The sequence below is a fragment of the Rhinopithecus bieti genome, unplaced genomic scaffold (genome assembly GCF_001698545.2).
Source record: "Rhinopithecus bieti isolate Rb0 unplaced genomic scaffold, ASM169854v2 scaffold_13348, whole genome shotgun sequence".
In the NCBI taxonomy this organism is placed as follows: Eukaryota; Metazoa; Chordata; class Mammalia; order Primates; family Cercopithecidae; genus Rhinopithecus; species Rhinopithecus bieti.
This window is the reverse complement of record NW_016808764.1, coordinates 10,050,462-10,072,532: the sequence shown is the minus strand read 5'-3', so window position 1 is coordinate 10,072,532 and position 22,071 is coordinate 10,050,462. Positions and strand designations below refer to the sequence as shown.

Sequence of the window (22,071 nt, the reverse complement as noted above, 5' to 3'; positions counted from 1 at the left end):
GCAAACAGCCAGTGTCAGAGAACCAAGAGGGGTCGAGTTTCAGGAGTGAGGGAGAGGCTAGTGCCACAGAGCGGTATGGATTGAAACTGAGACTTGGCTTGGATGGTGGAGCTGGCTTCAGTACAAGTAGTTTCGTAGCAGAGTTGGGCCGACTCTGCACAGAGAGGGTTGAGGAGTGGGTGCAGAGGAAGGAAGTGGAGCCCAAGAGAGGAGACAGCTTTTGAACACAAGCACTGTGGCTGGGGGAGAGGAGGCGAGAGAGAGAAATAGGAGGCGGGGGCGGAGGGAAGCTTGGGCTGTTTGAAGATGGAAAGACTTGAGTAGATGTGCATGGCGATGAGGAAAGGCCAGCAGAGGGAGGCAGGTGAAGACACAGGGGAGTGATGGTGTTTTAGGGTCCAGAGGGAAAAGAGAGCTCAGACTGGGAGAGAGGGAATGACCCCACATCAGGAACGGCTACATCATTGGAGGGCACTGTGCAAAATAAAAATGCAGCTCTTCTTATTCAAAAAGGGCTGATAATTTGGCCAGGCATGGTAGCTCACGCCTGTAATCCCAGCACTTTGGGAGGCCGAGGCGGGCGGATCACTTGAGTCCAGGAGTTTGAGACCAGCCTGGCCAACATGGCGAAACCCCGTCTCTACTAAAAATACAAAAATTAGTCGGGCCTGGCGGCTCATGCCTGTAATCCCAACTGAGGCAGGAGAATCACTTGAACCCGGGAGGCAGAGGTTGCAGTGAGCTGAGATTGAGCCACTGCACTCCAGGCTGGGGGACAAGAGCGAGACTCTGTCTCAAAAACAAAACAAAACAAAAGGGCTGAGAATTCAAGATGGTCACTCTTGGTTCCTGGATTAGGAGTGGGCCGAGTTGTGCCCTCTGGCTGTCCAGCAGATACCCCTGGGGTAGGAATGACTGTCACCATGCTCCAACCCAAGGTCCCATGAGGTGAGCTACTGACCTTGGTCATCCTTTGCACCTGTGCCCAGGCCTCCTCCAGGGGCAGAAGGCAGCAGTGGCCATGGATGGTGGTGGAAGGGGGAAGATGAGTAGGGCCTGGTGTGCCGGGGACAGAGCAGCAGGTGGCCAGGAGCCTGTCCCAGGGAAGCAGGCAGGTGGTGAGACCATGTGTGAGCTAAGGCTCCAAGCCCTCAGTGGGTGGTCCTTGGTCCCACTGAACCCCCCTACAAAATGCAACTTCAGAGATAAAATTTTTAAGAGTTTCTTTTCTCTCTCTCTCTCTTTTTTTTTTTTTAGACAGAGTCTCGCTCTGTTGCCCAGGCTGGAGTGCAGTGGCACAGTCTCAGCTCACTGCAACCTCCACCTCCCTGGTTCAAGTGATTCTCCTGCCTCAGCCTCCCTGAGTAGCTGGGATTACAGGCATGTACCACCATGCTTGGCTAATTTTTGTATTTTTAGTAGACATGGGATTTCACCATATTGGCCAGGCCAGTCTCAAACTCTTGACTTTGAGTGATCTGCCCACCTTGGCCTCCAAAAGTGATGGGATTACAGGTGTGGGCCACTGCGCCTGGCCAAGAATTTCAAAATGGGGACTTCAGAGCATGACACTGAAGAGTAGGGGTCCTCTGAGCACGGGGGTATGGGCTGCTATCTGGTCCATAGCTATGGAGCCGGCTTGTCCTACGTCCACTGTAACAAGCGAGGGTGGATGCCGATATGGAATGGGCAGGAATTTTACAGGATCCTCTGGAAGTGACGACTGGGTGCCAATACAGAGGAAGAGAATGGGGATTGGGGAAGGAGCTTGAGGAAGAGTGCAGAGCCTAAAGTTGGATGCATGAATGCACCTGCGCGTTCATTTCCCATTGCTTCTCTGACAAATTTCCACAAGTTTAGTGGCCTAAAACTGAAATTTATGATCTTGCAATTCCAGAAGTCAGAAGTCTGAAACTGGTCTCACTGAGCTCAAAATCAGGGTCTCAGCAAGGCCGTGTTCATTCAGGAAACTCTAGGGAAGTCTGTTCCTTGACTTTTCCAGTTTCAAGTGGTCACCTGTATTCCTTGGCCCATGGCCCTTTCCTCCATCTTCAAGGCCAGAAGCATAATATCTTGAAATCTCTCTCTGACTTGGCTTCTCCTGCATCTCTCACTTATGAAGATCCTTGAGATTATTTTGGGTCTGTCTGGATAATTTAGGATAATCTCCCTCTACATCTCAGGGTCAGTTGATTAGCAACCTTGCTTCCATCTGAAACCTTAATTCCCCCTTGCCATGTAATGTAACATGTTCACAGGTTCTGGGGATTGGGACATGGACATCTTGAGGGGTTCATTATTGTACCTACTGCAATTTTTAAGGCTGCTTTATGACTGCAAAAGAAAACTCACAGTGGTTTAAAGAAAAGCACACTTACAGTTTATTTAAGAATTTAAGGTTGGTTTGATCACTTGGTGATGTAATCAAAGATCCAGGCAGCCTTTTTCTTCTTCCACTGTGCCATATTCAAAATGCCTCCTTTCATCTCCAGGCTTGTCTCCTCATGATTGTAAGGTGGCTGCCAAAGCAACATCCAAAGCAGAAAGGAAGGTGGAAAAGGGGCCTTCTCCTCCATGCTGCTCTTTTTGATTAGGAAGGAGAATTTCTGGCTTGCTCTGTGGTTCCATGGCAGAGAAGAAGGTCAGGCAGCCCACCTATGTTGACCAGCTCAAGCTAAATTTGCTGCTAGAAATCAGGAAATCATGGATGGTGGTGGAAGGGGGAGGATGAGTAGGGCCTCGTGCAGAGCAGCAGGTGGCCAAGATCCTGTCCCAGTAAATGCCAGTTCCTGGGTGGGATCACGCTAAGGTGGGTCATCAGTATATAGGAGTGATGGGTCAGGGTGGCCAGAATCAGAGGTCAGTCTATCGCTGGGATCAAAGATCTGTCCGTGGTGAGGGTCAGGGGTCAGCATGTGGCTGGGGCCAGCCTGCAACCAGGATCATGAGTAAGTCAGTAACATGGGTCAGAACTCAGTTCCTGGCTTGAATCAGAGCTGTTCTGTGGCGGAGGACAGGAGGTGGACTGTGGCCAGGATCAGAAGTCAGTCTGTGGCTAGGTCAGGGGTCATTCTGTGGTTGGAGTCAGATATCATAATGGAGTTGGGATCAATTAGTTTAGTCTTCTCTCTCTGTCTTTCTCTCTGCATCTCTGCTTCTCTCTGTCTCATTCTCCTTCGCTGTAAAGACCTGTTGGAAGCTCAGCAACTTGGGTCCATGGAGAAGAGAGAAGCTGAGTCTGGGCAAGGTCCTATAAGTCCCAGTATGGAAGAACATAAGGGAAAAGAGAAAAGTCTCTAGAAAATGTCAGGAATATAAATATAAATATATAGATATAGATATAGATATGATGAGAAATGAATGATATAAAACCACAATTATGCAAACACCGACTCTGCATGTAAACAACATACAGAAGTGGCACAAACAGATGCAAACACAAGTGGGTTGAATGATGGGATTGGGACAATTTTTTGTCCTGGATTACAGTTGCTCCATTCTGCCCTTTTTGTAATAAAGTCAAATTAAATTTAGAATGTCATTATTTCCTCTAATTATGTTTTATATCCTCACCTCCCACAAAATCCACAGGCCTATTCAGTGTAATATTAAGGATAATATTAGCAGACCAGGCACAGTGGCCCTTATCTGTAATCCTAGCACTTTGGGAGGCTGAGGTGGATGGATCGCTTGAACCCTAGGGGTTTGGGACTAGCCTAGGCAACAGAGTGATTCCCTGTCTCTACAAAAAAAAATTTTTTTTAATTAGACAGGATTCATGATGGTGTGTGCCCCTGTGGTCGCAGCTACTTGAGAGCCTGAGGTGGGAGAATCACATGAGCCCAGGTGTGCAAGGCTACAGTGAGCCAGGATTCAGCCACTGCACTCCAGCCTGGGTGACAAAGAAAGATTCTGTCTCAAAAAAAAAAAAAAAAGAAGAGGAAGAGGAAGAAGAATGTTAGCAAATACTTTTAAGGGATTAACAAGTCCCACTTGTTGCCCAGGCTGGAGTGCAGTGGCACGATCTCTGCTCACTGCAACCTCCACCTCCCAGATTCAAACGATTCTCCTGCCTCATCCTCCTGAGTAGCTGGGATTAGAGGCACCCATCACCATGCCCTGCTAATTTTTGTATTTTTAATAGAGACAGGGTTTCACCATGTTGGCCCCGCTGGTCTCGAATGCCTACCTCAGGCGATCCGCCTGCCTTGGCCTCCCACAGTGCTGGGATTACAGGCATGAGCCACTGCGCCCAGCTGCAGGCATAGTTCTGAGGGCCTCACAGATACTGACATATTTAATTCTCACATTAGCTACATGAGGCAGATACGATAATGATTCCCATTTTACAGAGGACGAATCAAGCACAGAGAGGTTACACGCTGGTCTGGCGCCACACAGCATATCTAATGGATATTAGGCTCTTTTGTCTGGTGCTGGCGGAATTTCTGGAAAATGCAGAGATGGAAGAGAGGTGGGATCGCGGGGGTGGGGATCTCCCAGGCCAAGTTTTCTGGGGACGACCTGGACCTGGAGCTGCTGGGATGGAGCAGGCGCTGATGCTGATGTGGTCACCAGAGGGCAGCAGGGACCAGGGAGATGACCTCCTTTTCGCACCCCTTCCACCCTGGCCGGTGCCCCTGGCTTGTCAACAAACATCCTGGTGGAAACAGGTGGGATATGGCAGAAGAACTGACACGCTCCTCCCACCACTACAGGCAAGTTAAGCTCAAGAGCAGCTGGGTGTCATCTGGCCTCCACCCACCACGTCATCTGCTGCTCACCCCACCACTGTGGCATGCAGAGTACTGCTCTTGTGTGCCTTTTACCAAGGAGGAAATTTAGGCCAAGAGTGGGCAAACACTTCCCATGGTGACACAGCTTGGAATCGGCAAAGGCTGGACCTAACCAGGCAGGGTGAGCGCAGAGCCCTTGTTCCTCTGAGTCTCTGTTCTGAGCTGGAACCAGGGAAAACGATGAGCCCATGGTATATACAGGGCAGTTAGTTAGGACTCAGGTTCGAAGCCCGGCTATGTCACACGGTAAGGGCACATCACATCGTGGGCAAGTCCCACGCAGCCTCATCGGCTGCCTCGGAGGATCCAGTGACGTCAGCCCTGGTGGTGGGAGCTCAAACACTTGCTGGGTTTTTTGTTTTTTGTTTTTTTGGTGTTTTGCTTTTTGTTTTATAATTAATAACTTTCGTGGGAAAAATAAAGTCAGAAAGGTTGTTCAACCGAATGCTCATGGAGATACTATGCCTTCAAAAACAAGCACTCATTTTGTGATCGCCCACACAGTGCCAGATGCTGGGGCGGGGATGGGATTTCCGGTGGTTTTTCTTCACTTTCCTCTTTGTACCTTCAGGCTTTCTCTGAATAGGAAAAGGTCTGCACGTGCTGATAGAGTAATCAGAAAAATGCAATAAGCCGCTTTTTGTAAAATAAAAAAAAATTTAATGCAGACGCACTCACTGCCTTCCTCCCCACTCCTTCCTCCTCCCCACAAATTCTGTGTAAAGGCAGGGCTGAGGGAGGATCCCAAAATCAACATCTCTGGAAGCTCCCCACAAGGGCCCACGCCACTCAGCCCACTCTGGTGCTGCTACCCAGGTGGTCCCCTCCTGCCCTCTGGTCCAGCCCCGGGGGCTCCCGGGGAAACTCCCGCAGTTTGGGCCCACGACCCTGGACCCTGCCTACTTCCTGTAGGGCGGGGGACGGCCTGAGTTGGGCCCACCTGATCCACCAGGTCTTCCCACCCCTCTGTGGCTTCCCAAAGCCCAGCCAGTTCAGTAATAAGAGCTAAGGCCAACAACTTGGATTTCTTTTGCCGTAAGATCCTGGGGAGGGAACCATGAGTCCAGCCTCTATTCTGTGTTGGGCTCCCAGTCCAATTGCATCTCTAGCACTCAAATATATTTTCTATTTTCTTTTTCTTTCTTTTTTATTTTTTTTGAGACAGTCTCGCTCTGTCGCCCAGGCTGGAGTGCAGTGGCGCAATCTCGGCTCACCGCAAGCTCCGCCTCCCGGGTTCACGCCATTCTCCTGCCTCAGCCTCCCGAGTAGCTGGGACTACAGGCGCCCGCCACCGCGCCTGGCTAATTTTTTGTATTTTTAGTAGAGACGGGGTTTCTCTGTGTTAGTTAGCTAGGATAGTCTCGATCTCCTGACCTCGTGATCCGCCCGCTTCAGCCTCCTAAAGTGCTGGGATTACAGGCGTGAGCCACCGCGCCCAGCCTATTTTCTATTTTCTGCCTAATTTTTAAATTAGATGTTTCTGAGACAATGCTCAGGCAAAGTGGATTCGAGCCGACATCTGAGTAGGTGTCAGGATGACATGAGCTGACATATCATGGCGGCCGGGAGCTCTTAGGTCAGACCTGGGTTCAAATCCTGGCTCCAGGATTTCCTAAGCTAATCCTCAACCTCTCTGGACCTGTTTCCTTATCTGTAAAATTGGGATAATCATTGAGCCTGCCAACTAGAGCTGTTTGGAGATGTAAATGACAGCGGCTGGACGGTGCTTAGCATATTGCTTGGCCCTAAATAGATACCTATTTTTATTTTAAATTATTATATTTTATTATAAAGAGCTTTTGGAGGCAAGAAGTCCAGAAGGCTAATTCAGGCTCTGCTATTCTCTGGGTGACTTTGGGCAAATCCCTTTTCCTCTCTAAAACGGTTTCTCCAGCTGTAAACTGTGTGATTTGGGCAGCTAAAGGGATAGATTTGGGCTTAGAACAAGGAAGTGTTTTTTTGTTTGTTTGTTTGTTTTCTGAGACAGGGTCTCCCTCTGTCATCCAAGCTGGAATGCAATGGCACGATCTCAGCTCACTGCAACCTCTGTGTCCCGGGTTGAGGCAATTCTACCAACTCAGCCTCCTAAGTAGCTGAGATTATAGGCGCCCCGCCACCACACCTGGCTAATTTTTTTAGTTTTTGGTAGAGATGAGGGTTCACCATGTTGGCCAGGCTGGTCTTGAACTCCTGACCTCAAGTGATCCACCCGCCTCAGCCTCCCAAAGTGCTGGGATTATAGTCGTGAGCCATCATACTTGGTGCAGGGTGTTTCTAACAAACATCAGGCTGCATGTGAGGTAGAGAGCTCCCCATCATTTCCAGTGTATTATGTAGGCTCCTAGAGCAGGAAGGAATCCAAAATGGCCAAGCTTCTCAAGTGTGAAATCAGGGCACTTACTCAGAGACACAAAGTGATACAGACATAGGAGCTTCAGGTTCCCAGCCTGCCCATCTAAAGCCCACACCATCACTCTGCCTGCCTGGGATTGTGAAGTGCAGATCACTAGAGAGAGCCTGGGTGATGGAGACACTGTCTGGATTCCACTATAGGTCTGTTGCTAACTAGCTGTGTGACCTTGGCAAAGTGTATCAGCCACTGTCGGTGTCCTGTCCACGTCTCTTTGGTGTGCCAGAATCTCTCAACACCTCCAACTCTCAGTTCAATAATTTTTTTTTTTTTTCTGGAGTAGCTGGAAGTGCTGGAGAATTAACACTCCTAGAAGCAGCTCTCAGCCAAACACAGATGGGAGCTGATGGACAAATACCCCAGCTCCCTCCCCTTTGCAGGCACAACAGGCATGTGCCATGCATGGTCTTCCAGAGATCCCCGGCAGGTGTCAGTTGCCCATGCTGGTAATCTGTTGGATAACTCACCCTTTTCTCAGAGGTTTATTTAAACTGGAGCAACTCCATCTTGAATAGGGGCTGGGTAAAATGAGGCTGAGACCTACTGGGCTGCATTCCTGGGAGGTTAAGGCATTCTTAGTCATAGAATGAGATAGGAGGTCATCACAGATACAGATCATAAAGACCTTGCTGATAAAACGGGTTGCAGTAAAGAAGCCAGCTCTAACACACCAAAACCAAGATGGCAACAAGAGTGACCTCTGGTCATCCTCACTGCTACACTCCCACCAGCGCCATGACAGTTTACAAATGCCATGGCAACATCAGGAATTTACCTTATATGGTCTAAAAAGGGGAGGCATGAATAATCCACCCCTTATTTGGAATATAATTAAGAGATAACCATAAAAATAGGCAGCCAGCAACCCTCGGGGCTGCTCTGTCTATGGAGTAGCCATTCTTTTATTCCTTTACTTTCCTCATAAACTTGCTTTCACTGACTCTATGGACTTGCCCTGAATTCTTTCTTGTGTGAGACCCAAGAACCCTCTTTTGGGGTCTGCATCTGGACTCCTTTCAGGTAACACTTGCTTGGTTCGTGCCCTTCCCTGCCTCAGTTTCCCACTACCTTAGCAGGGTTTCCTGGGATTACTTCCTAAATCAACTATTTGAATCCTTGTCTGGGGAACCCAAACACAGATGGCAAGTTTCTTAACCCCCTGCATCCTGGTTCCTCTGGATGGGTGAACTCCAGGAGTTATTAGAGACACGACACCCACAGCAGTGTCTGGCAGTATGTTTGGTTAATACATACAAAATAAAGAGACAAAGAAACTTTATTTATACAAAACTCCACCCCTTCTGTTCCACTCTCCTCAGCAAACACAGACAACAGGTGATGAAACTATCTTTAAAACACACAGATGAGCATTACTCAAGCCAAGGTCCCCACCTTCCCTAGCACCTGAGGTCTGGGCCAACGTGCAGGGTAACTTGTGCCTTATGCCTGCTGCCTGGATCGCTCGGCCCACAGGGTAGCTGAGCATATTTATTCTGGGGGTCCCATGCATATGAGGAGCCCCCAGCCATACAGCTGTGCATGGGTGGTTGGCAGCAAATTGTCCCTGCTCTAGTCATAGCAATTTTTCATGTCCTCTGCTGCTCCCATTAACTGAACACCCCTTGACAGCCGGGATGCTGCCTCCAGCAACCTAAGGAAGCTCTGTTGAATGAAAGTGCACCTCTAGGCAATGACCACCCTCCCTGAACTGCAATTTCTCATCAATTTCCCAAGGCCGCCCAAGTCATTCCCTTGATGGCTGTGTTAGTTTCTAGGCTCAGCTTCTAGTTCAGTGAGACAGAGGCAGGTGGGCCTCTACGTGGGCCATGGTGATTTGGCGGGCAAAACATGCCCTGGGCAGGTACAACAGGGACAGTCTGCTGCAGAAGTTGTGGATGGAGCAGCCAACAACTTGTTCACAAGTCGAGGTGCCAAGGACCTCAGTTTTCCTGCAGGGGCCTGCCGTGGGGCACAGCGACCCAGTGCCCTCTACTCTCATTGGATGTGGCGAGCCCAGCCCAATGCTGGGCGGAGTCCAGTCTCTGCAGCCCAGCGTTAGGCCAATGTCAGTGGAACCTAACACCTTCATACCACGTTTCTTCAAGTCTTTTGGAAATCTGCCAGCCTGGCTGCCTTCCAAGAGGTGGCATTTCCCAGGCATGGATAAGCCCTAGTCCTCATCTGCAGATCTCAGCAACAAGAGGGCATGCACCTAAGAGACCCTCATGCATGTGGGACCCACGGAGACAAAGTTCACGATCTGGGGAGTCTGGCTGGAGCTCTGAGCACTGCCAGGGGCAGGATGGAAGGACAATGAGGATTTACTCTTCTCGGAGATGCCCGAGGGTGCCAGGGAGGCCGGACAGAGGCTAGCCTCCAGTGGAACCCCACCTAGAGAGGGGTCTGGGGCCCTCAGGGGGGGTGTAGGGGGCGAGGACCTGTCTCCACAGCAGCAGCCACAGCAGGGACTAGCCACGACAGGGGCCTGGCCACCATCCTCCTGGCCATGACACTGCTTCAGGTGGCCACACAGGTGGCAGGTGAGGGCTGAGTAGACGATGCCGCTGCCCAGGCTGTCCCCAAGGGGGTCTGTGGCCTGCTCCAGGGGGAGTGGGGGCTTCTGCATGTCCTCTACTTTTTCCCCTGGTTCCAGACCCAGGTGCTCTGGGGAGCTGCTTGGGAGGTGTGAGCTCTGCGGGCTGTGAGGTGGCTCCCTGTCCAGTCCAAAGGTGAACAAGGGGACAGGGACTGGGGCAGGGTCCCCGGGGCAGCCAGGAATGAGGTCTTGGAAAGGCTTATACCCGTCTTCCCCACTGCTAGCCCCAAATCCACATTCCCCCGGGGACACGGCACTGCTGGCAAGCAGGCTCGAGAAGGCCTTGTACCCAGCCTCTCCCGGGGGACCCAAGCCCGCCACCGCACTGGCCTGGATGCCACCCTGCTGCACCGCATGTACAAACTCCCTATAGCCACTGGTGGGGGCCGAGGCGGGGGCTGCAGCCGCCCCGTGCCGGAGGACATTCCGACGGAGGATCTGCTCCCAGGTTTCTGGCTCAGGTGGGCCCACAGTGGTTGGCTCAGAGAGCTGGGGGGCACAGGGCATCTCAGGGTCCACTTCCTCCAGGTGTCTGGCCAGCAGCGGGTCTGGACCCAGCTCTCTGGGATGCGGGGACTGGCTCAGGGAGTTGCTGAAGCTGCGGTAAGCAGGGTTGCCCGAGACAACGAGGGGCATCTCTGTGAAAGTCAGGTTGTCTGGGCTCTGCGTTGGGCGGGCAGGAGGACTCGGCTCCTGGTGGAGAGGCTGCTCCTTGCCCCAGGGAGGCACCTCCTTGGGCCCTGTACTTGGGAACTCATCCCAGGGCATGTGAGCACTCGTGCTTCCCAAAGTTGGAAGAAGGCACGACTCCCCCATGTCCTGCTGGCAAAAGCCCCCATTCTCCCCTCCGAGCAGGTCCAGGAACAGGCTCTCTGTCAGCCGGGCCACAATACCCTCCCTTCCCTCCTGGAAGTCATCCCTGTTGCTCTCAGGTGATGCACAGAAGCTCCCTTTGTCTTCCTCTACCCCCTCCTCCTCCTCACACTCCCCTGGAGCCTCAAACAACTCCACGCACCGCACCACGCTGATGTTCTCTGGCCAGAGGACTGTCCTGCTGATCTCCACCGGGCACCATGATGATTTTCCAGAGCCCTGGAAAGGCAGATCTTTGACAGCCTTGTGGGGATCCTCATCCCTTTTCATGTTGTGCTCGAGAAAACAGGGCAAGAGCTTGGTGAGACAATTCTTCCAGTGTCTGAAAAAGCAAAGTTTGATCAGGGTTCACTTTCAATACTTGAAAAACTCCTATTCATTCTTCAAAGCCCAGCCTGAGATCATCATGTCCTGATGGCCATCTACTGCAGATATGCCTTTTAATGTTATAATCAGTAATTGATCAGTCTATATTGCTAGAATGGGAAATGAGGGTAGGGCCTGTGTCTTTGGGATTTCAGGAACCCAGCACATGTCCTGGCACCAAACACAAGCTCAGATCTGTTGAATAAGAAAAAGTCTTTATGGATGATTATAATTAAAAGCAACACCATATCCCAAGCCATGACCAATTAGACTGGATATGGAAGCCGGGTGCAGGGGCTCACGCCTGTAATCCCAGCACTTTAGGAGGCTGAGGCGGGAGGATTGCTCGAGCTCAGGAGCTTGAGAACAGCCTGGGCAACAGAGCCCAGGCTGTCTCAAACATCTCTACAAAAATTTTTTAAAAAATGAAAAATTAGCTAGGCATATTGGTGTATCACTTTAGTCCCAGCTACTCAGGAGGCTGAGGCCAGAGAATCACTTGAGCCCAGGAGTTTGAGGCTGCAGTGAATCACTGCATCCAGCCTGAGGGACAGAGCAAGATCCTGTGTCCCAAAAAAAAAAAAAAAAAAGATGCAGGGTCCTAGGGTTGAAGAAGCATCCTGGACCCCCTTTAGTTTCCGGAGTGTGGAAAGGTCCAGCAGGCCCCAGGGAAGAAGCTAAGGAGGCCACAGTGGCGGGGCAACACAGCGAGAGCTTGTCTTTACAAAAACTTTTATTATTATTATTTTTTTTTTGAGACTAGAGTCTCATTCTGTCACCCAGGCTGGAGTGCAGTGGCACAATCTCCGCTCACTGCAACCTCCACCTCCCGGGTTCAAGTGATTCTCATGCCTCAGCCTCCTGAGTAGCTGGAATTACAGGCAAAAACCTTTTAAAATAGCCAGGCGTGGTAATGTACGTCTGTAGTATCAGCTACTCGGGAGGCTAAGGTGGGAGGATCACTTGAGCCCAGGAGTTTGAAGCTGCGGTGAGCTATGATTGCACCACTGCACACCAGCCTGGGCAACAGAGTGAGATCCTGTACATTAAAAAAAAAAAAGTGGGGGAGTGTTCAGGATAGTGGCTATTTGCCAACAAGTATACAATTAGGTCAGGATTTTAACAACAGGCACGTCTGCTCTGAGTGTTAACTATAACAGCACTCCCAAGGGGCTTCACCATGTACCTGACACACCAGTGAAACTCAGGGGGCTTGGCCAGCACTCCACGTTTCCAAAACACCCCTCCTCCTGCTGTCCCTTGAAGCCTAATGTCACAGGGCAATCACCGAATGCCGGGGAAGAGAAGGCAGACATAGAGCTAGGGGTTTGCCTCTCCAATTCTATCACCTTCCCAATGCATGCAGGCTGTGACCTAAGTTCAGATACATACGGGCACTTGGCTGGTTCCTGGCCTCGGGATCGCCTCTCCCACTGTGACTCCTAAAATACAGAGACAGCCAATGAAAGAGCAGAGTGGCCTTGCAGCCCGGCCCGCAGTACGGCAATGCTCAGGAAGGGGTGCAAGCCTTGACATCACACAGGTCAGAAGTCCAACAGGTCACTTACGCTTTCTGAGCCTCAGATTCCTGGGAATTAATGACATTGTCCTAATATTCACAGGGACTGTGGTCGATGGCAAAAGTGGCCACAGAGGAGTGCTCTGAATCTCCTCCCATCCCTTGAATCTACCCTGGCCCTGGGACTTGCTTGGACCCATAGAATGTGATGGAAGTGACATCGTGCCAGTTCTGCGCCTGGGCCTCAAGAAGCCTTGGGACTTCCCACCCTTGAAAACTGAGCCACTTGGTGAACAAGCCTGGGCCGGCCTGCTGGAGGGTGGGAGGCACATGGTTCACGCACCTGCACTGTCCCAGGTAAAAGTCAGCCAACTAGGCTGGGTGCAGTGGCTCATGCCTGTAATCCCAGCACTTTGGGAGGCCGAGGCGGGTGGATCACCTGACATCAGGAGTTCGAGACCAGCCTGACCAACATGGAGAAATCCCGTCTTTATTAAAAATACAAAATTAGCCTGGTGTGGTGGCGCATGCCTGTAATCCCAGCTACTTGGGAGGCCAAAGCAACAGAATCGCTTGAACCCGGGGGGCGGAGGTTGTGGTGAGCCAAGATCACGCCATTGCACTCCTGCCTGGGCAATAACTGCAAAACTCCGTCTCAGAAAAAGAAAAAAAAAAAAAAAGCCAACTATCAGACACGGAGGGAGGCCACGGAGGGAGGCCAGCTCAGTCCAGATCTGCCCAGCCCAGCCCAGCCTCCCCCGCCACCCTCACTGCTGAGCCGAGCCCCAAATGCCAGCCTGCAGAAGCATGAGCTAAATAAAGTTGGTGTTGTAACCCTCTACATTTCAGGGTCATTTGTTACATAGCGAACACTAACTGATACATAAATGGCACTTGGTATTTGCAAGAGGCTGGAATATGCACTTTATATGTATTGTCTCAATAAATTCCAATATCTGCCCTACCAGGTAAACACTGTTATAACCCACAAGAGGAAACTGAGGCTCAGAGAATTAAGCAACTTGCTCAAGTCCACACTGCCAGTGAGTGGCAGAGTCAGGAATCAAAGCCAGCACCACTAGATTCCAGAGTCCCTGGGAAAGCAAGGTCCCTCAGACCTTCTCTTCTAGACAGGACCTGTATCCCCTGTTTCTCCTTCCTAGAGAAGTCTAATCTTGCTCAGGCAAACCCTACCCACTCACCCACAGGACCATCGCCTTGGGGAAGCTGACTCCACCCCTGGCTCAGGGGTGGGATACATTTCAGGCCAATGAGAACCCGGAAGGGATTTGCTGGTGCTGCGGGGGCAGTTTCCTATGCTTAAGAGGAAGACACAGAAAGCCTGTCACCCTCTCGGTCCTCCTCTCCTTCTGGCCTCTAGCCCTGGTACTGGCACCTCCCCAGGGAATGACACAGTGATGATGACCCAAGGGTCATTCTCCCAAGGGGAGGGAAAAAAACAGGAAACCAACTCCAGAGGAGCCCACCCCAGGCTGGGATTGCCAAGAGGAAGGGCGGGAAAGCCTCTGGTCTCCTAATGACCTCATTCGGCTTCTGCCTCTGTCTCCCCTGCAACCCTCCTGACTGTCCATTTGCCATTCCAGAAGCCAATGAATGTCCTTAACAGCCCAGGTGTTCTGAACCACATTTCTTCCTGTACGCAGTCCCACATATCCTCACCCACGCCCGCTCCTACCTGAGCATCCTGGATTATTATAGCCACGAGGTGGCTGCGGGCTGGGTTGGGAATCTGGTCCCACCATTCTTTCTTAATCCTGAAAAACAAAAGGAAAAGGTGTTGATCTCTGAATTACTGACAGGTGAATGCTCCTCCCATAAAAATGCTCGTTATCACCAATACTTATTTGGCGTCAGAGATCAGGCTGGTTAGTTTCTGGAGGTCAAACCACTGACTCCTTACTCTAACCTGGTGACATGGATTCTATTGCTAACCCTATTCTACAGATGAGGAAAGTAAGGCCCAAGAAGGTGGAGTGACAGCTGGTAGGTGGCAGAGCCAGGTTCACACTTCCGCATTCTGTTACCCAGAGCAGAGTTCCTGATGAGGCCACCTGTGTCCCCAGTGGGAACGAGACCCCAGGGGATTAGGAAAGACTCAAACTGCAGAGAGACGATTCTAGGTTCCCCTCAACAATCCCTTTTTCAGAGCAGCTGAGGGTAAATGACCAGGGAGTGGCCTGGGATGGCCTGGGAAGCTGGGGGATCTACAGAGAAACACACCCCTTCTCTCCTCCTGGCCTGCCTGGGGCCATGGTGCATCATCACTGCGAGGTAAGATCCTCAGACCGATTCTGAATTAGCCTCTGCCCACGGTTTCAGTCAACACGTATTTACTGAGCACCTTCTATGTTTGACTCACTGTGCCCAGCCCTGAGGCCACAACAGTGAACAAAACAAAGATGCCTGCCTTGGTGAAACTGACCTTCAAGAGGGACAGATGGATGATCAATGGAGGCAGAAATGCTTATATGAGGCCAGGCATAGTGGCTCACGCCTGTAATTCCAGCATTTTGGGAGGCCGAGGCAGGTGGATCACCTGAAATTCGAGACCAGCCTGGCCAACATGGTGAAACCCCGTCTCTACTAAAAATACAAAACTTAGCCAGGCATGGTGGCACGCACCTGTAATCCCAGCTACTCAGGAGGCTGAGGGAGGAGAATCCCTTGAACCCAGAAGGCAGAGGTTGTGGTGAGCCGAGATCGCGCCACTGCACTACAGCCTGGGTGACAGAGTGAGACTCCATCTCAAAGAAAAAAAGAAAGAAAGAAAGAAAGAAATGCTTATATGAGGTTAATCATTCATGGCAATAAGTGCCATGAATAAAGATAAAGGGATAGAAGTTCAAGACCAGCCTGGGCTACATAAGTGACAGCCAGTCTCTACAAAATGTAAGAAAATTGGCCAGGCACAGTGGTTCATGCCTATAATCCCAGCACCTTGGGAGGCTGAGGCAGGTGGATTACTTGAGGTCAGGAATTCAAGACTATCCTGGCCATAATGGTGAAACCCCATCTCTACTAAAAATACAAAAATTAGCTGGGTGTGGTGGCGCATGCCTGTAATCCCAGCTACTCAGGAGGCTAAGGCAGGATAATTGCTTGAACCCAGGAGGCGGAGGTTGCAGTGAGTCGAGATCACACCACTGCACTCCAGCTTGGTCTTTGAGACTCCATCTCAAAAAATAAAATAAAATAATAAAAGAAAATAAAGAAAATAAAATAAAGAAATTAGCCAGGCCTGGTGGCACACGCCTGTTGTCCCAGCTACTCTGGAAGTTGAAATGGGAGGATCACTTTAGCCCAGGAATTGGAGGCTGCAGTGAGCCATAACCATGCCACTGCACTCCAGCCTGGGTAACAGACTGAGACCCCGTCTAAAAAACAGAACAAAACAAGAAACCAAAGACAAAGAACAGCAAAGAAGCTGGCATGCTGGGATATGGTGATAGGGAGTGGGAAGAGGTACAGGTGATGGGGAAACTGAGGCTCAGAGCAAGGCAATCAGCCCAAGGTTGCCTGGAGGCATCAGTGACAAGATATGGAGGAGAATTTGCATTCCCTGCCTACCTAGTGTGTGCCAGGCCAAGAGCGGGCACTTTCATCAATCATGTGAATAATCCTCAGCCACCTCTAATCCTGACTTGGTGAGGCTGAGCTTGCTAGTCCCATTTCAGACATGGGAGGACTGAGGCTCTGAGACACCACGACTCCAAGGGCTGGCAAGAGCTCTCTGGAAACAATGCTCCTTCCACCACCTACCAGCCACTCGCCCCTCATCTCCTCCCTCAGCCTTTACTGTGATTCGGCCTCTTCTGGCTGACGAAATACGTTCTCACCATCACTCTGAATCTGCAAAGCAGGAACCCCAGGCTCAGGGGTTTCAGCAACTTGTCAGCCACCAGCTACCAAGCTCCAAGGCCAGGATTCAAACCCAGGTCTCCTGAGTCCATCAGGGCAATCGTCGCAAATTCCTCTGGCTCCTACCACATACCCCCAAATGCCCCCAATTGCCCAGGCAGCCAGTGTCGTAAGGGGACGTGGGATGACTCTATCTTGTTTGTCCCTGGCCAGCTCATTCTCCCCAGTCAGCGCCCCCCTCACATTTTCCCTCCTTGGAGAGCCTTATCCTGGTCCCCCTTGCAAAGAGCACCCCAGAAGATCTCTGACCTGCACCCTGGTCTAGTGCATTCAGAGCGTGGGTCACTATGGAAAACCATCTGTTCATCATTGATATGTATTCTGTCTCCCCACTAAGATGTTGGTTTTAGAAATGTGGTGTCCTGGCCAGGCGCAGTGGCTCAGGTCTGTAATCCCAGCACTTTGGGAGGCTGAGGCGGGCAGATCACGAGGTCAAGAGTTCAAGACCAGCCTGACCAACATGGTGAAACCCCGTCTCTACTAAAAATACAAAAAATTAGCCAGCCATGGTAGTGTGCACCTGTAATCCCAGCTACTCAGGAGGCTGAGGCAGAAGAATCGCTTGAACCCGGGAGGCAGAGGTTGCTGTTAGCCAAGATCGCGCCACTGCACCAGCCTGGGCAACAGAGCGAGACCCCATCTCAAAAAAAAAAAAAAAAAAACTGGGGTCCTTGTTGATCTTGTTCTCAGCTCCACTCTCAAGGTGTGTAGTAGCTGCTCAATAAATATGTATTATTGAATGAGAAGACTGCAAAGGGGCAGATTGGAGGGGCAAGTCCCGGCCACCCTGCACTCCAGAGGGACCGCTCGGCGGCACTGGGCCCAGGACTCACTTGGTGATGCTGACATAGCACAACAGGCAGAAGGCCAGGATGACAATGCAGGAGGCGCTGACACCCAGCAGGAGGCGCTGCTCGAAGGGCTCTCTGTAGGCTGGAATTGGGAGGGGAAGCCATGAGCTGGAGTCAGCCATGGTACAGCCTGGGCTCCACTTCCCAGAACTGGAGACCCAGGGTCAAGACCCTCCTCTGAGACCCTCCATGATCTGGGCGCCAACAACCCCTCCACCTCATCTCCCCCCACTCTCCCTCTTGCACATTGAGTCCTCGTCACACCGGCCGCCTCATTGCCCCCTGCTCCTCCAAAGCTCAGTGCCACCTCCAGATCTTGAACTTGCTTCTCTTTCTTTCCGGAAGCACAGAAGTCAAATGCACCGACCTAGAAGCCAGATGGCTTCGTGCTGTGTGACACAGGACAAGTCCCTTACCTTCTCTGTGCCTCAGCATCCTCATCTGTACTATGAGGCTAATGACAGAACTTACCGTGCAGGGCTGTTGCGAGGATTACAGGATGAATCAATAGATAATACACTCAGAACAGAGTGGCCTGTCCACACCGTTAGCTGCCTTTATCTCAACATGGTTGACTCCTCCTTGTTCACTTTCATCGTCACATTCTCTGAAAAGTTTTCCCTGATACCTTCCCTGCAGTTGCCCTCCCATCGCTCCAGCCCCTTCCTCTGCTTTTATTTTCTTCCCAGCACTCACTGTCATCCGGATCCGTGTCATTTCTTTCTTTATATGTCTGCTTTTTGTCTCTCCCCTGCAGAATGTCAGCTCCACATGAGCAGGGATTTCTGTCTGCTTTGTTCATCGCTGATTCCCCAGTGTCTAGCACAGGGCTAGCCATGTAGGATGAACTCAGTAACTATTTGCTGAAATAATTAATGAGGGTCCTACACATCGTATCTGTTTCATACAAGCTAATTCCCTTCCCCAGGCCAATGGCAGACAAGAATCAATTCAAAACTTTCCCAAGCACCTGGTTCTGTGCTGGGCTCTGGAGATACAGCCATGGAGACCCTGCCTACAGAGCTCACAGCCCAGGGCGGGAGACATGTGGCTCAACTGATATCCACAGTGTAGGATGAGCAATGCTAAGAGGGCTGTGCGGTGGCAGGGTCGGGGTACTGCCAGCCGCCACTGCACCCACCACGTTGAAGAATCTTCTTTCATCGAGTTTTCACAACAGCCCTTACTTCTCCCATTATACAGATGGGGAAACTGAAGCAGTCTTCTTCACTCAACAGCTTTTTCCTCTCTCCCTTTTCAGGGAGCCATGACCACCCTAAGGCTTGGGCCAATCACAATTATCCCGTTCCCTTTTCCAGGCATTGGAGTTCCCAGTCTTCCTTGCAATGAGCAAGTAACAGTAACCATGTAAATCTAACAGTCCTAGCCAATGAGAAGTAAGGGGAATTTTGCTAGGGAAGCTTCTAGAAAGATGTTTGCTTCCCGATTAAAAAAGAGAGATGCACAAGGTACGCTCTCTCGTAGCAGCCTCTCCTTTCCTTCCTGCTTTATGTAAGGCAGTGTGCAACAGCCAACCTGAGGGCATGGGTGGCAAGTCTAAGGATAAAATGCCACTGTGTGAAGGATGGCAGAAGGGAAGAGATATCACTTGGTTGCTGTACAAACCCCAGTAGGTCCATTTGTAAGATTTCATTTTATGTGAGATAACCAATATTTCTACTGCAGAAGACTTGTGGGATACCTCACTGAAAAGAGTTGTTTCTGGGATGTAGGTTTCAAGTGAGAAAGTTCCCAGCCTCCTTTGTGGCTATGTGTAGTCATGTAACCATTTTCAAATAGAATTTGAGAGGAAGTGATGTGGCCCACTTCTGGGCCGCCTGCTTTCAAGAAGCAGATGTGCTCTCCACACCATCACGCCTCTTCTGCTGGCTGGATGCAGAATGGTGGGGCCCTAGAGCAGGAATTCTTCACTTGGGGTTGGTGGACCAACATGGCTGCAGGTAGAATTCAGGGCTCTGAGAACTTGGATGGGAAAGAAATTACATCTTTATTTTCCCCTAACCTCTGACAGCTGGCATCTCCTTCCATTAAGGATGGAGGAAGGGGCCAGGAAACACTGGCTCCCACCTGCAATCCCAGCACTTTGGGAAGCCAAGATGGGAGCATCACTGGAGTCCAGGAGGTCAAGAGCAGCCTAGGCAACATAGTGAGACCCTGTCTCTATTTATTTAAAAAATTTAAAAATAAAATTTAAATTTAAATTTAAAAAATGAATGGAGGGAGGAGACCCCAGTAATGATAGCATCAGTGATCCTGTCCCCAGGAAAACTCACAGCTATTCTCATATCACATCACAATTTCAGTATCATGAAGTATTATTTATGCTTATCTACTTTGAAAGTATACTAGTTATGAGATCTACCCCTAGAACTTATTTATATCTTAATAAAGAAGCACATATATCCCTAGATTAAAAATATGTTTAAATATTTTATAACTGCATTTCAATACAGTTAGTTTCCTCTGTAATTCTATTTATTTTATTTTATTTCATTGTATTTATTTATTTTTAGAGATAGGCTCTTGCTCTGTCCACCTAGGTGAGAGCACAATGGTATGATCACGGCTCATGGAAGCCTCAAACTCCTGGGCTCAAGTGAACCTCCCACCTCAGCCTTCCCAGTACCTGGGACTACAGGTGCATGCCACCATGCCTGACTAATTTTTTGTACAGATGGGGGTCTCACTATGTTGCCCAGGCTGGGATTTTATGTATTTAAAAATATTCTGAGATGAGGTCCATAGGCTTCACCAGGCTGCCAAATGGAACCAGGACACAAAACAGTTAAAATCTTTGTCCTGGAGAATGATGGTACCACAAGACGGACAGAACCTCACTCCCCAGATTTCTATAGGTAGGGAAACCACCCACAAACCAGCAACATTCACATTAGCTTGTTACATGAGCAAGAAATATATTCCTATAGTGTTAAGCCATGGAAATTGTGGGCTTGTTTGTTACTGCAGCCTAGCCTACCTACCTGACCGATACACCATGGCAGGTGGTAATTTCATTATTTGCCATTAGAGGCATCCTATGATATAAAAACCCAGAGACTCAGCCAGGGGAAGTGTCTGGCCACAGGGGAAGAATAGAGAGTGGAGATTAGCATTGCTAAGGCCTCTTGATACTCACAGTTGTACCACTTGGTGCTGGGGCTCCACTCACTCCAGGTGGTGTTATAGTGCTGAGCCCAGGCCCTCACCCGTGCCCTGTAGGAAATTCCAGACTTCAGGGTGCTGGCTGGGATGCGGAGGGTGGGTTTTAGGTAGGTCACGTTATAGATTCTGAACTGGTAGAGAAAAGGGATATGTTAGTGCACCAGCCGGGGGCGAGGGGGACCAGTGCCCACCCTGGTTGCTGTCCTTAGTTGACCCCACCATGTTTAAGAGCCATCAGCCTAGGTATTTGGTTGTTCATCCTGTTTAGGTCACTGCTTGCCACCTCTGTAACTGTGACCAGGCCAAAGCAACACAGGTTAGGCTCCCCGACTCACTAGCCGTATTATGTTACTTAGGCAAGTTGTTTAACCTTTCTGAGTTTTCGTGAGATAATTCAATCTCATCTGTAAAACAAGGGTAAGAGTCCCTACTACCACTTCCTGGCTGTGTGACCTTAAGTAAGTGACATAACCTCTCTGGACCTCAATGTCCTCATCTGCAAACTGAGGGTACTAAAAGTGCCTATCTCCCTCCCCCCAGGGTTGTGGTGATAAGGAAATGGGTTAATATAGGTAAGTATTTTGAATAGGTTTTGGTATACAAAAAGCACAGGGTGATCTTTCTGAAGGACTGGCAGGGTTAAGGCATCTCTCTCTGTCCTTCATGGGCTTCCTAGTGTCTCCAGGGTCAAGTCCAAACTCATTGGCCTAGAATCTAATGCTCTGCCCAACCTAGCCTTCACTAAGAAGTGACCTCCAAGATGTGTTGTTAAGTAAACAAGGTAAGATGCAGATGTGTATGTGTTCTCTGCTTCCTTTTATGTTTTTGTTTGTTTGTTTTGTTTTGTTTTTTTAAAGAGAGATGGGGCCGGGCATGGTTCACACCTGTAATCCCAGCACTTTGGGAGGCCAAAGTGGGTGGATCACTTGAGTGAGGAGTTCAATCAAGACCAGCCTGGTCAACATGGTGAAACCCTGTCTCTACTAAAAATACAAAAATTAGCTGGGTGTGGTGGCAGGCACCTGTAATCCCAGCTACTCAGGAGGCTGAGGCAGAAGAATCGTTTGAACCCAGGAGGCAGAGATTGCAGTGAGCTGAGATCACGCCACTGCACTCCAGCCTGGGTGACAGAGTGAGACTTTGTCTCAAAAAAAACAAAAAGAAAGAGAGAGATGGCACAAGGATCATTGCAGACAAACCTAAGATGGCCCCCAGGATCCCCACTTTGAATCATGTCTTTGTGTCATCTGGTCTTCTCGAGTGTGGGCAGGACCTGCTACTTGTTTCTAACCCATAGAATACGGTAAAGGTGATGAGATACATAGAGGATTTCATGGATGTGATTATATTACAGAAGACTGAAAGTCTCTCTGCCTTAATGGCTTTGCAAAGGGCACACGGGAAGGAATGCAGGGTTAACTACAACCAAAAGCCAGCACGAAACTGAGGCTCTCAGTTCAACAGCCTGCCAGGACCTGAATGTCACCAATATCATATGAGCTTAGAAGTGACCCTTCCCCAGTTGAGCCTCAGATGAA

General features: G+C 50.1%; 1 protein-coding gene across 3 annotated transcripts in view; it reads right to left on the bottom strand.

Annotated features, from left to right (window-relative positions):
- Positions 1–8,464: 8,464 nt before the first annotated feature.
- Positions 8,465–22,071, bottom strand: part of IL4R (interleukin 4 receptor) — a 56,033-nt gene continuing 42,426 nt past the window's right edge. For all 3 annotated transcript variants that reach the window (XM_017887172.1, XM_017887171.1, XM_017887174.1), the window contains exons 6-10: positions 20,508–20,664; positions 17,333–17,432; positions 14,257–14,335; positions 12,434–12,483; positions 8,465–10,997 (exon numbers count right to left, since the gene is read on the bottom strand). In XM_017887172.1, coding sequence (XP_017742661.1) covers positions 9,419–10,997; positions 12,434–12,483; positions 14,257–14,335; positions 17,333–17,432; positions 20,508–20,664 — 1,965 coding nt within the window. In that variant the 3' untranslated portion in view covers positions 8,465–9,418. The remainder of the gene's footprint in view (positions 10,998–12,433; positions 12,484–14,256; positions 14,336–17,332; positions 17,433–20,507; positions 20,665–22,071) is intronic.